This window comes from Rhineura floridana, chromosome 6 (genome assembly GCF_030035675.1).
Source record: "Rhineura floridana isolate rRhiFlo1 chromosome 6, rRhiFlo1.hap2, whole genome shotgun sequence".
NCBI classification, from domain to species: domain Eukaryota; kingdom Metazoa; phylum Chordata; class Lepidosauria; order Squamata; family Rhineuridae; genus Rhineura; species Rhineura floridana.
Genome location: NC_084485.1, coordinates 137008733 through 137021618, shown reverse-complemented (window position 1 = coordinate 137021618; position 12886 = coordinate 137008733). Strand labels below are relative to the sequence as shown.

Here is a 12886-nt window from a genome sequence, read left to right as displayed (position 1 = left end):
GGTAGTGGATCTTTGATACACATTTGTTGTTGACGGGTCTATATGGCTTGACCTAGTGTTTCCCAAACTTTTTTTATTTTTTTGTTGCTGGACTACAGTTCCCATAATTCCTGACCATTGGCCATGCTGGCTGGGGCTGATGGGAGTTGTAGTCCAGCAACAACAAAAATAAAAAGAGTTTGGGAAACACTGGCTTGACCCAACACACCATTCATACAGTAGTATGCAATATTCAGGGCAGTTGATGGTATGAGTTGCAAAAATTAATCTAAGCAGACTAGAGCTTTCTCCATGTTGACCCTGGAACAACCTGCCCAGGAACATCTATTAGCAACATCATTCTATTCACAGCATTTACCAGCAGGAGAATACCAAGGGTCTTCCCTGGATACTGACTAACAATTTATTGAACTCGATTATGCTGATTATTATACAGCCACGAGAGTGACTGTATACTATAGTCAGCGGGGATTTTTCACATTCCGCAGTGTTAAATGGAAAATATCCCCCATGCCATTCTGAGGCTTCCCATAAGCTCATTTCAAAACAAAACCTTACAAAACTTATAGTTCTGAACTCAGAAATGCTTGCTTAACAACCCTGTCAATTTTCATGGCAATACACAAAACAGTCAGAGAGAATCGAGAGTTCAAAGTCTAAAAAGAGAGAAAAAATCTCAGAGCCCTTTTGGACTTTTTTCTGCAAGTTCTCATAATCTGTTGAAATTCATTAAAAATCAGCCATGTTCACAGAGTACCTGTAATCCTAATACTGACCTTGCCCCATACTCTGACCTTCATCTACTGCAGTTTAAAAGTTAAAAAAATGCCTGGTTGATTTTTAATTAATTTAAGAAATTTTGGCTGGAAGCCTATTATAACGCGGGGCATGCTCAGTAAGGACCAACTGTCAGTGTTCTAAAAGCCTCACAGCTGCTGGGCTTGGCTAATAAGAGGGCCACACCCACACCAGACTTGATTTCACTTGAGACAGTCATGGCTTCCCTCAAAGAATCCTGGGAAGTGTAGTTTGTGAAGACTCCTATTCCCCTGAGAGAATGGTTTAACAGTCAGCCACTCTGATTAAAGGTCTGTGAGAGAAACAGGGCGTCTCCTAGCAACTCTCAGCACCGTTCACTAACTACACTTCCCAGGATTCTTTGAGAGAAGCCATGATTGGCTTTGAGCCATGGCTTTGAGAGAAGCCATGATAAATTCTTTTAAATTGTTTTTAAAAGATGTGTTTTTAAATTTGTATATTTGTTTTTAATGATTTTAGTTATTGTAAACCGCCCAGAGAGCTTCGGCTATGGGGTGGTATATAAATACACTAAATAAATAGATAAATAAATAATGATTGTCCAGAGTGTAATAGAGGCCTGGTGTGGATGTGGCCAGGGACAGCTTTGTTTTAAATTTGGGTGGGAGGTAGGGTTGCCAGGTTCAGGGCCTGAGACTGATCCTGTATCTTTAGGAGAAGAGAAAGTCAGCCAAGTGCCGGTGTTCTTGCAACACTGTAATAGGAAAAACCACAAGGTAGAATTGTCCCTTCCCCCTGCCCAACTGTGAAAGATACAGAAGACGTCTTGGTTGGCAGGCCCAGTCTGGTCAGTTTTACCTTTCCTAATCATGATTGCATAGGAGTATATCCGATTCAACTCAATAATCATACAAATGATCAGACCTGCCTTTTCCCTCCTTCCCCTTTCCTCTCCCTTTCTCCTCCCCTCTTCCTTCTGCCGCCTTCCCTGCCCACTCCAGCCCTCCGTCCCTCCCCCCCAGTCAGTTTTACCTATCCTAAGCATGATTGCACAGGAGTAAATCCCACTGAACTCAGTAAAACATGCAAACGACCACATCTGTCCTTCTCCCCTCCCCCTCCTCCCTGCTCCCATCCCAGTCCTCCCCTCTGCCTTCCCACCCCTCCCTCCTCCCCCTCCTCCCTTCCCCATCCCCTGTGGTCAGTTTCACCTATCCTAAGCATGATTGCTGTGTTGTGTGTGTGTGTGTGTAAATCCCACTTAACTCAATAAGCATGCAAATGATCAATCCATTCTCAGCAAACTTGCACAGGATCCCATTTCTTACCTCCTGGATTAAAAAGCAGGGAAATTCACTAATAGGCAAAAAACCTTGTGGTTTAAGAATGTACCTATAGCCCACAGATATTTCTACCAAACTTTAAAAAGCAGGGAAATTGGGCAGCTATAGTGAATGCACCAGGGGAGCAGGAGACCTGAACCCCTCTCTGAGATATTGTACTGCCCTACAAAGTTGTCAAAATGCAAACACAATTTGGGTTGGTCTTTCACAGTCCAATACACTTGCTGTGTAGCTTGGAAGAATTTGGTAACATGTGCCTCTGAGCATATGGTGAGTGATGGCAACACCTGTAATCAGCCCATATAATAGAAAGAAGATATGTCCTGTGCTGATCTTGTTTTAGCCGGGAGGAAGCAACATTATTAAGACAGTTTATATAGTTCAGATGGTCACTTTAAATATGTCTGATTTACTTTGCAATTTTAGTGAAGTTTTCTATAGGAAATCATTTTCTTTTGCTTTTGTTTCTATGAATATGTGAAGTACAGCAACACTTTGCAAAATTTATACTAAAAAAACTCCAAACATAATTGTGGAATAATGGCACTGACTTCTGCAAAATAGTCTCCAGTGGACCTCAGAAGTGTCTTAATTTGCACAAGATAAAACAGTGGGAGGTGAAATGTATTCTAGCAAAATTCTAGGTGTGCTCTATGTTTTTAATTGATTGTGAACACCTTGCCTTAAATAAAGTGGTTTAAACATAGCAGGCTGAAAACATGCATCCTCTTTTTCTCCAACAACTAGAGTCATTGCTAAAGTAGCAGCATATTGTAATCAGTCTGATTTTACATTAAACTGCAGTTTCAGGTCCAACTGTTTAATGCACCCAAAACAGAAATAGACCATAACCTCCAGTTTGAAACAAAAAGGCTATCTTCACCATCATATGACATTGACCAATAAAAAGGCTTTGAAATTAATAAAAATACATTTGACACAGATTTCTAGGATGAATAATGAGGGAAATAAAATTTTCTAGTTTAGATTCTCTGTAGAAACATTAGTAACACAGGAAAGAAGCAAAATAAGAAGAACACCAGCAAACATACAAAAATATAATTCTCCATCTTTGGAGATGGCAGGTGTTGCCACCACTCACCATATGCTCAGAGGCACGTTACCAAATTCTTCCAAGCTACACAGCAAGTGGATTGGACTGTGAAAGACCAACCCAAATTGTGTTTGCATTTTGACAACTTTGTAGGGCAGTACAATATCTCAGAGAGGGGTTCAGGTCTCCTGCTCCCCTGGTGCATTCACTATAGCTGCCCAATTTCCCTGCTTTTTAAAGTTTGATAGAAATATCTGTGGGCTATAGGTGCATTCTGAAACCGCAAGGTTTTTTGCCTATTAGTGAATACAGTTTTAGTCTTTCCAATTTTTCATTTTAGAATTGTTTTATGAATTGCATTTATGTATATGTTTTCTCTTTATCTTTTATGCCCCTTTGAATCTGGCTTTGCCAAAAAGTGACTAATAAAGTCTAACAATAACAATAGTTACGCTGCATTGTTTAACTTTTGGAGCCAGCTGAAGGCATACCTCTTTGCTCAGGCTTTGATAGGGGATTGACATAATGTGGGAAGCTGGGTCTACAACATTTTAAGGTTGTTTTAAAATTGTACTTCCTGTTTTAACTTCTACATTGTAACTTGCTTATGTGATTTTGATTTGTAGAATACGTTTTATGTTGTGACCTGCACTTCGATCACAAATCAAAGAAGGGTGTGCTCAAAATTGCAGCAATAAAGATTAATGGGGATCCAAAGAGTTATGGACCGGGTTTTGCACATATAGTAGGGCTTTCTGAGCCTTGTTCATGCCACAGTCCTTTGTGCAGCATAAGAAGCCACATGTGGAGAACCTTCTGGAGTGGCAAAAGGTGTTGAGAGCAGGACTGCAGCTGTAGGGAAACATCTCTCCCAGTGTGCATTCCCTTTAATAATTCTTAATACATTTATAGCCCAATGACTTGCAGTCATTATCCTGGTAATACTGATTATTTGAAAATGAACATTAGAAACCCCTTAATTTGGAGTTGTATCCAACTAAGTTTTACTCAGAGTAGGCCCACTGAAATTAGAGGACCTAAGTTAGTCATGTCCATTAATTTCAGTGGACCTATGAATAGGACTAGCATGGGAGATAATCCTTTGTTTCCACACATTTTTAGAGTGCAGATGAGGCAACTCTACCTATTGCTAACAAACAACTATTAATCTTAAACACAGTTACCATTTATCTTTAAAACCTTCTAGTAAAACAGTGCCAAGAAACAAACACAATGTTATAACTGAACGCAATCTGACACATCTGTGGGAAAAGTGCAGAGGATCTGTGACTCCTACTTTTTCAACAAGTCACAACTGCAATCTTCTCTCCCAGAGAACAGGTGGCTTTGTTAGAAATGGCATGGGAGATAAATACAACTGGGGCAGAGTCAAAAAGAACTTTTTAAATACAGTATAGGCTTAGCCTTGGTTTGTGATCTAAGCAGAAATGAATTATTGTGGCTACATGCAGGGTGGGGACTAAGCAAGGATGCTCCTGTGATAACAGAAGCTTCACTTTGACTTAGTAATATATCCATCTGCTATGTTCCTCTCCTCTTCCTTTCATCCAGTGATATTGTCAAAGAGGTGTGTGACTGGCAAGTAATATGAGAGGGTGTTAATTATAAATCCATCTGCTTTGTGCACCCTACCGGATCCCGCCAAGACCCAGATGGTCACGTGACAGCCTGGCTCCATGATGCTACTAGCCCAAAAGGTCAATCTGTTCTTGGGGAGAGAATGTTGGATAGGTCCTCACAACTGAATTAACATGAGGGTCTCTTGGCTCATAAGTGGGTCAGACTAGATGATACATGAAACAAGCTGCTGCCAACAAAAATGGGAGCCATGCAACGTCTAGAACAGGGGTGGCGAACCTCAGACTGGAGGGCTAAATGTGGCCCTTCAACCCTCTTTATCCAGCCCTCGAGACTGTACCCAGACCATGCCCCCAGTCACATCTCTCCTTGGCCCTGCTCTGCATCCTCCTTAGTGATTCTACCTGGCTGAAATGTGCCCTTGAACTGTGCTAATGCTTCTTGCTTGCCTGGCTGAAGGATGGAGAGTGGCATGTGTCTGGCCACACTCACTTTGGCGACATCCAACACTTGAAAAGGGCTCTTCGAAGGTTGCCCACAAGACAACGTGGCCCTTGGGCTGAAAAAGCTTCCCCACCCCTGATCTAGAAGAGCATCTCTGATGTTGCAATGTCACGACAATCTGCATTCATTCCCCACCAAGTACCAGCAGCAGCCAAGCATATGTTAGAGTGGTACTGGGGATATACCAACTACTGTGGCATCCCAACAGATGTAAGTTTTACTATATGTGGCTGCCATTTTTGGCCCATAGACTACAGGCAAAGAAAAGTCTTCTCTGTGTTACTTTAACTCTTGTGATTTAAAGGGCAATGGGCCGGACCTAAACTTAGTCATACTTAGAGTAGATTTATTGAAATTAGGGATGGGGGAGAGAGAAACCCTTTAAAGCCAAATCTATCCAATTTCCAATTTCTGAAACGATGTAAGAACTGAAACACAACCATTCTCTGAAATTCACACTTATCTGAATTTTGCAATGCAGTTCTCAAACAAAACCAAAACTACATGTTTTAGGTGAAAGTGTGCATAAAATGGATATATTCATGAAAATAGCATACAAAAATGAATGATATTAGGAGAAAATGCTTGCAAAAATGTGTACATTAGTCAAAACCATGCAAAAAGGTGTGTGTGAGGAGAAATTCACATTAAAATGCTGCAGAAGTTTCATGAGGATCTTTTTTTAAAAAAAATTGCAAATCACAGCAGAAATTTGAAGAACTAACTGGATTGGAAAAAATGGAAAGAACCAAAATGGACAGATCCTTCCATTAATAATTGAACTCAATGTGACTTGTTAGTGAGCATGGTTGGCAGAGCAATCCTAACTCCCTGCCGCTGCAACTGGAGCCCTGCACTGGAGCCCTGTGGCAGCTGTGGAGGGGAGGGAGGTAGATTGGGCCTGATCCCTCTACTAGCTCCGGGTTAGCGCAGCATTCAGCCAAATTCTGGCTGGTGCCAGCTATCAGAGCAACTCAAGGGCTAATGGATCTGGGGCCGGCTCAGCCCCACCCTTAGGCAACATCCAACTCCAGTTCGGAGTGCTGCTGTGGGTCTTGATCTGAGCCAAAGTTCCACGACAAAAAGGCTGATCTAAGAAAATAATTCTAATGGCAGTCAATGGGGAGCGCTTACTCACTGGTAGCGGTATTCGTGAGAGCAGGCTTTTTCTTTTTTTGCTTGTGTGTGCAGCTCCCAGTGGAGCCAATGTTCCACCGGCCTGGCGACTCCCAAATGGGAAATGGATGCTGTGGAGCTTCCCACTGGCTCCTCCTGCACCAGCACCCCTTCTGCCGGCTTCCCATTAGTTGGATTGCTCTGCCTGTCCACTTTTGGGAAAGACAGAGTATATATTCCTTAAAGAATAAACAAATATTTCTATTTCTGATGTTCAGGCAAGAGTGTTGTTCATTTTATTTATTTATTTATTATTTGATTTACATCCCACCCTTCCTCACAGTAGGAGCCCAGGGCAGCTTATGTAGCCGTTTTTTATGTAGCCTGTTGTTGCTTATGTAGCCAAGACACACCATCCCCACACAAGAGGGAGGTGTTGTTGTTGTTCTTATTAAATTTAAATTTATATCCAGCCCTTCCTCTAATAAGACCAGGGTGGGAAACAATAACACTACAAACATCTAAAAAACAAAGCAAATTTAAGCACATTTTTAAAAATAAATTGATTTTTTTTAAAAATCTAAAAACAATTCCAACACAGATGCAGACTGGGATAAGGTCTCTACTTAAAAGGCTTGTTGAAAGAGGCGCTGAAAAGATTATAGGGATGGAGTGAATTCCAAAGGGTAGGTGCCACAACACTAAAGGTCCATTTCCTATGTTGTGCAGAACAGACCTCCTGATGAGATGGTATCTGCAGGACACCCTCACCTGCAGATTGCAGTGATCAGCTGGGTATATAAGGGGTAAGATGATCTTTCAGGTATCCTGGTCCCAGCTATATAGGGCTTCAGATTCTATGGTAAGGATGCATGTGATTGGCTCTACCCATGTGACAGAAGGGTTTTACAGCCAGCGGCTTATGATAAATCTATGGAAAACAATTACCACAATGGAGAGAGTATTGCCTAGAAAGAGAGGCCTGGAGGGCCACATTCACCCCTCGGGCTAAGGTTCCTCACTAGAAAACTCAAGAGTAAACAATACCAATAACAAGTCACTGAGGCATCACCATAATTTTTCTTTGTCTACAGGTTGATGACCAAATGAAGCTGCTTCAGAACTGCTGGAGTGAACTCTTAATTCTAGATCATATTTATCGCCAAGTGGTACATGGGAAAGAAGGTTCTATCCTCCTAGTCACTGGGCAACAAGTGAGTTGGCAGCCTAAAAATACTGATATTGTTATTAACCCTTTTTCCAAACACTAGAAATTAACACTCCTGTGCTACACTGAAAGCATTTCCCACCGAACTGAGGTATTGGTTACAAAATGGTATAAGATGACGTGGACATTCTATTTCTGATCTAAACATGATAGTTACACATAAGAGCAAATATAACTTTTAAATGCAGATATTTACATTTAAATAATGGTATGCCATAGGTGTAGCATATATAGCATAATACGGCTTTTTTGGTTTCTTCTAATCTTAGAGATTTATTTCAAATAAATAAATAAGTCAGCCCAACCTTTAGATAATGTGTTCTTCTTTGTTTGTGGAAAGAGTTGTCATAATAGAACTAGAAGCAGACTGTATGAATTAAAAGGAACATTCCAGGAAAAACAAGAACACCCAAAGCAATGAAAACCAATATTTGTCAGGTCAAATATTGCAAGATAAGCCATGAGCCCAAGTTCAGACGTACGCTCCGCCAAATCATGGGTTAGACCCACATACCGCACCAGCATCAAGACCTGCAGAAGGAGCACCCCAGCCGTTATCTCCACTCCAGGAACCTGCATATTTGCTTGTTCATGCTATGCCATGGTTTATTTATTTATTAAATTTATATCTCAGCCTTTCTCCCAGAAGGAGCCCAGGGCAGCAAACAAAACCACTAAAAACATCTTTTAAAACATCTTAAAAACAAAACTTCTTTTAAAACATATTTAAAACATCTTTTAAAATAAATCTTTAAAACATCTTTTTTTAAAAAAATCTAAAAACACTGCCAGCACAGATGCAGACTGGGATAAGGTCTCTACTTAAAAGGCTTGTTGAAAAAGGAAGGTCTTCAGTAGATGCCAAAAAGATAACAGGGATTGCTCCTGTCTAATATTTAAGGAGAGGGAATTCCAAAGGGTAGGTGCCACAAGACTAAAGGTCCGCTTCCTATGTCGTGCAGAACAGACCTCCTGATGAGATGGCATCTGCAACAGGCCCTCACCTGCAGAGTGCAATGATTAACTGGGTATATAAGGGATAAAATCATCTTTCAGGTATCCCGGTCCCAAGCTGTATAGGGCTTTATACCCCCAAACCAGTACCTTGAGCTTAGCCTGGTAGCTAATGGACAGCCAGTGCAATTTTTTCAGTAGCGAGGTAACATGTCAGATATATCCTGCCTCCGTAAGCAGTCGCACCACTGCATTTGGGACCAACATCAAGGACAGCCCCACACAGAACACATTACAGTAATCCAGCCTGAAGGTTACCAGCACAGGGACAACAGTGGTCAGGCTATCCCAGTCCAGAAATGGCCATAGCTGTGTTACCAGCCAAAACTGGTAAAAGGCACTTCTAGCCACTGAGGTCACCTGGGTCTCTAGTGACAAAGATGGATCCATGGGCACCCCCAGACTATGAATTTCAGAGGCAGTATGACCCCATCCCAAGAAGGCAATTGACTAGTCATCTGGACTCAGGAACCACCTAGCCACGATGCCTCTGTCTGGCTAGGATTGTTTATTGACTTGGTGTTGCATGTGCACTGTTTGTTTTCATTCCTTGCAACAATATATAGAATCACATATTATATTTTAGTCAAGGCTTTTACGCAATCCCTCTGCGAAGGCAGTCTTAAGAATAAATAGGCAATGCCTGGGCAAATCTCTGAAACTGGAAATGGTATTGAGCAGAATGTCCAGTTGTGGGGGAAAGCTGTCAGTGCCATGGACAGCTGTTTGCTCTTCCTTATGACTGTCAAAAAATGAGGATGAATTATGCAAAATAAGCACATTTTGCAAACATGTTCAGTGTGCACAGTTTATGTCAGTAGCTGAATATATTAGCACAGAATCTTTTTATGTTGAAGTTTATGCTTCTGAAGTAGTGCCTGAGAAGTGGGACTATTTGAAATACTCAAAATCAAAAACAGCTTGCCAAGTGGGGTGGAAGCTTCCCGGCAGATGAGTTGCTGTCGCTTATTGGGAGGGAGAGGGGGAACGGAGGGCCACTGTGTCTGCACTGCATCAACCTCCCCACGTCAAATAGCAGCTCCATTCCATCCAGTGAGCCCCTTCTGCTCAAATCAGGAAAATCAGAAATAGCTTTAAAAGTTAAGCATAAAAGCCATAGAGGTCACCAGCCTCCAGGAAGTTCTCCTGCACAGGCAAGTCCCAATAAAACCTGAGCACTGCCATGATCTTGCACAGCTTACCATCATTCTGACGGGGTGTTGCAAGAGAAGTCCCCATATGTCGTGGCCCTGTTCATTTATAATTTCCAAGAGTCTCAGCAAAGTAAATGAGAGTGACAAGACAAATTAAATGAAAACCTTACTCTTTGAAAATGTCTTTCAGCTCTAATGGAAAAGAATGTATGGTGTCATGGGGAGGCAGAGTGCATTTTCTGTGTTTTATTTCTGATTCAAAGTGAAACCAAATGATGGTCCACTGGCATTTAAGTAGCTGAAACCTAAACTGCTTCAATTTATATACATATGAGGAAACAGTTGCTTGTTTGGACTGCAAACTACATTATTCAATTGCTATTCAAAATTTGCATAGAGAGACTTAGCCCTAATTTAAACCATGTAGAGTCATTCCTTTGTGCTTACAAGAATAGTTGCATGTACAGTGTGCGTGAGGCAAAAAGACATATATTATATGAGGCAAACTGAATAAGCCATTTTATCAGAGCTGTATTAACCATAGGCATGATCCAGTCAAAGTTAAGCAGTTTACAATCTCATCAATTTCAATGAGCCCTGCATGGCAATATGTTCCTAGGAAATGCATCAAACCTGGGACAAATTTTCCAAAAGCTAAAAGCTATTCTATGTAGCTCTGTGCCAGATAATTTCTGAACTGCATAAGCCACTTGGATAGCCCTTAAATAAATGATCATGGGTTGCAAAGACAAAGCAGAGCATTTAATCACATTTAGACAATCAGAGGCTCAATCACACCGACTACAAATCATGAAATGTCTTTTATATATATATATAATCCTCCTAATCCTCCTATCCTCCTAGGCAGAGATATAGCCTCGGATTAAATCAAAGTAATTTCTAATTTAGATTAACTCCATTTCTGGCCCTGCCCTGTCAGGCTCTTTCCAACTTCAACTTCACGTGTGTTTCTGGCAGCATTTGTCACTGGAACATTGGCAGCTTTTATTTTTATTTTTGGTCATCATATTCCTCAAACTTACAATTTAGTAGATACCAGAATGGGAACAGAAAAGAAGCAAATTTAGACTGCAGTCCTGTACCCCTTTATCTGAGGGAAAGTGCCACTAAAATCAGTGGGGCTTACTTCTGAATAGAAATGTATAGGACTGCATTATTAGTTACCAATTCTTACATAAAGACTTCTGATCTGGTCCATTAGCAGTTCCTTCAAACCACGTTTTCCATTACTCACTATGTTTCACAAAACACTACTCATTTGCAATAATGATTACTAATTTAAAAACAAATAAAGTGCTTCGCCACCCCAAATTATTTAAAAACCAGGAATGAAGTGTTGTTTGCCAGATGCACAATATTGCAATGGTTTTTCTTATGTATATGTTCAGTTTTCACATTTTATTTTGTGCACTTTCAAAGAAAGTTAAATTTCTTCAAGGTTGCAAAGTACAAAGTAGCGTTATTTGCTATAATTGCTGTCTTTGTTATGTTGGCCCAATGGATAGGGATGAAGATGGAAAAGGAGGGCAGTCAACAAATCTCAAGAGTAACGTTCATCTGTTACTCTTCTGCACTTGACTGATCCCAGGTTATCTCATTTTTTTTACACAACTCTAACGTAGCCTGTCACTTCCCATTCATTCCCCAGCCAACATGTGGTGGAGAAAGGCCTCAGAATAAAATGCCTAACTCTTTTTTAAAAAAAATTAATGCACATAGCATAATAGCTTCGCTTCCTTAAAACAAAGCAATGTATCTGTCTTATTTCAAGTGTCCTCCATGCACAGAGACCAGCACACCCAGCAGATTGAAAATCTCTTTCAACTTTTATTTTATACCTTCTTGGATGTTTGAAAGATTTGAACGGCCCATCTCCCCAAGTGCTTCTCTGCATACCTGCTGAGCACACCATGTCTCAAGTAGCAGAAATCTGCCACTCAAGGTGAGCCTAATGCCCCCATCAATCTCTCCCTGATTCCACAGAGATAAAAATAAGGATTATTCCCTGTGACAAATTGTTATCGACTGAACATCACCCGTAAGCTTTGCTCCTCCCAAGTCAGTTTGAGATTCCTCTTTAAAATAGTCTAGATCAGCCTTTCCCAACCTGGTACACTCCAGATGTGAAATTCAGACCAACTCCAGTCTGAGGCTCTTTCAAACTTCCGGAAAGAATCCTCCATTTGGGTTTTACCACATATAGTAGTGGTGGTTGGTGAGGCAGTTCACCAGCAGCCAATGCTTGGCAGTAGAGTGAGAAGGAGAATTCTGCTCATACCCTGAGGTGCTGGGAAGTGGCAGTAGAGGGGTGGGGGTGCCACAGTCAGCACAATGTAAGTGTGTAGCTACTGAGTGGATAGTCACCCCTGCTGAAGGCCAGGGTGACTATCCACTCAGCAACTACTCACCACCATCACCACCACCTCATAGCCTTTACAAGTTAGAACAGGAACAGAATTCTGTTCTATTACCATGCAGAGTCTACTGTCTGTTTCACATAGTGCTCCACCATATCAACCACTACTAAGTGTGGAGCAACTTAAAGGCCATTACTTTATTTTTAAATGAACATTCTGTTCTGTATTTTGGCCTGTTATGAGCCAAAAGAGACAAGATAAAAGTGATCTGCACTAGCACAAAATATTTACTCCTTCCCAGGCAGATCTTTCCACTGATCCACAAGTACCTTGAGCACTGTAGACTACAGAATGGCTGTGTTCACCATTATGCTAAACCACATTCCCATATCCTCCTCCTGTCCTATCCCCAAACTTGTAACACCAACAAATACATGCTTTTCAAAGGAACATACTGGCTGCTGCACAAGTACGTCATATGCTATCACTGCTCGAAGGCGAGAATCTAAAAAAAGAGAAAATGTTTAGGTTCAGGGTGATATTACAATTGGCATTTTGGCCAGTCCACACCCGGTTACACTGATGATAGCACTGCTTGCATTTGCACATAGTACTAAACCATGGCTCAGCACTGCATGGATAAGCCTCAACAAACCCAAGCAAAGAGCCAGACTTGCACATCCCCCTCTCTGAACTGCATCTCCTGCATAACTGGAAGAGTTTAGCAGAGTTTAGTT

At 41.2% G+C, this 12886-nt stretch overlaps 1 protein-coding gene across 9 annotated transcripts in view; it reads left to right on the top strand.

Annotated features, from left to right (window-relative positions):
* The window catches only part of NR5A2 (nuclear receptor subfamily 5 group A member 2), a 165880-nt gene that overhangs the window by 100371 nt on the left and 52623 nt on the right, over positions 1–12886 (top strand). For all 9 annotated transcript variants that reach the window (XM_061633933.1, XM_061633939.1, XM_061633934.1 and 6 more), the window contains one exon: positions 7470–7589. In XM_061633933.1, coding sequence (XP_061489917.1) covers positions 7470–7589 — 120 coding nt within the window. The remainder of the gene's footprint in view (positions 1–7469; positions 7590–12886) is intronic.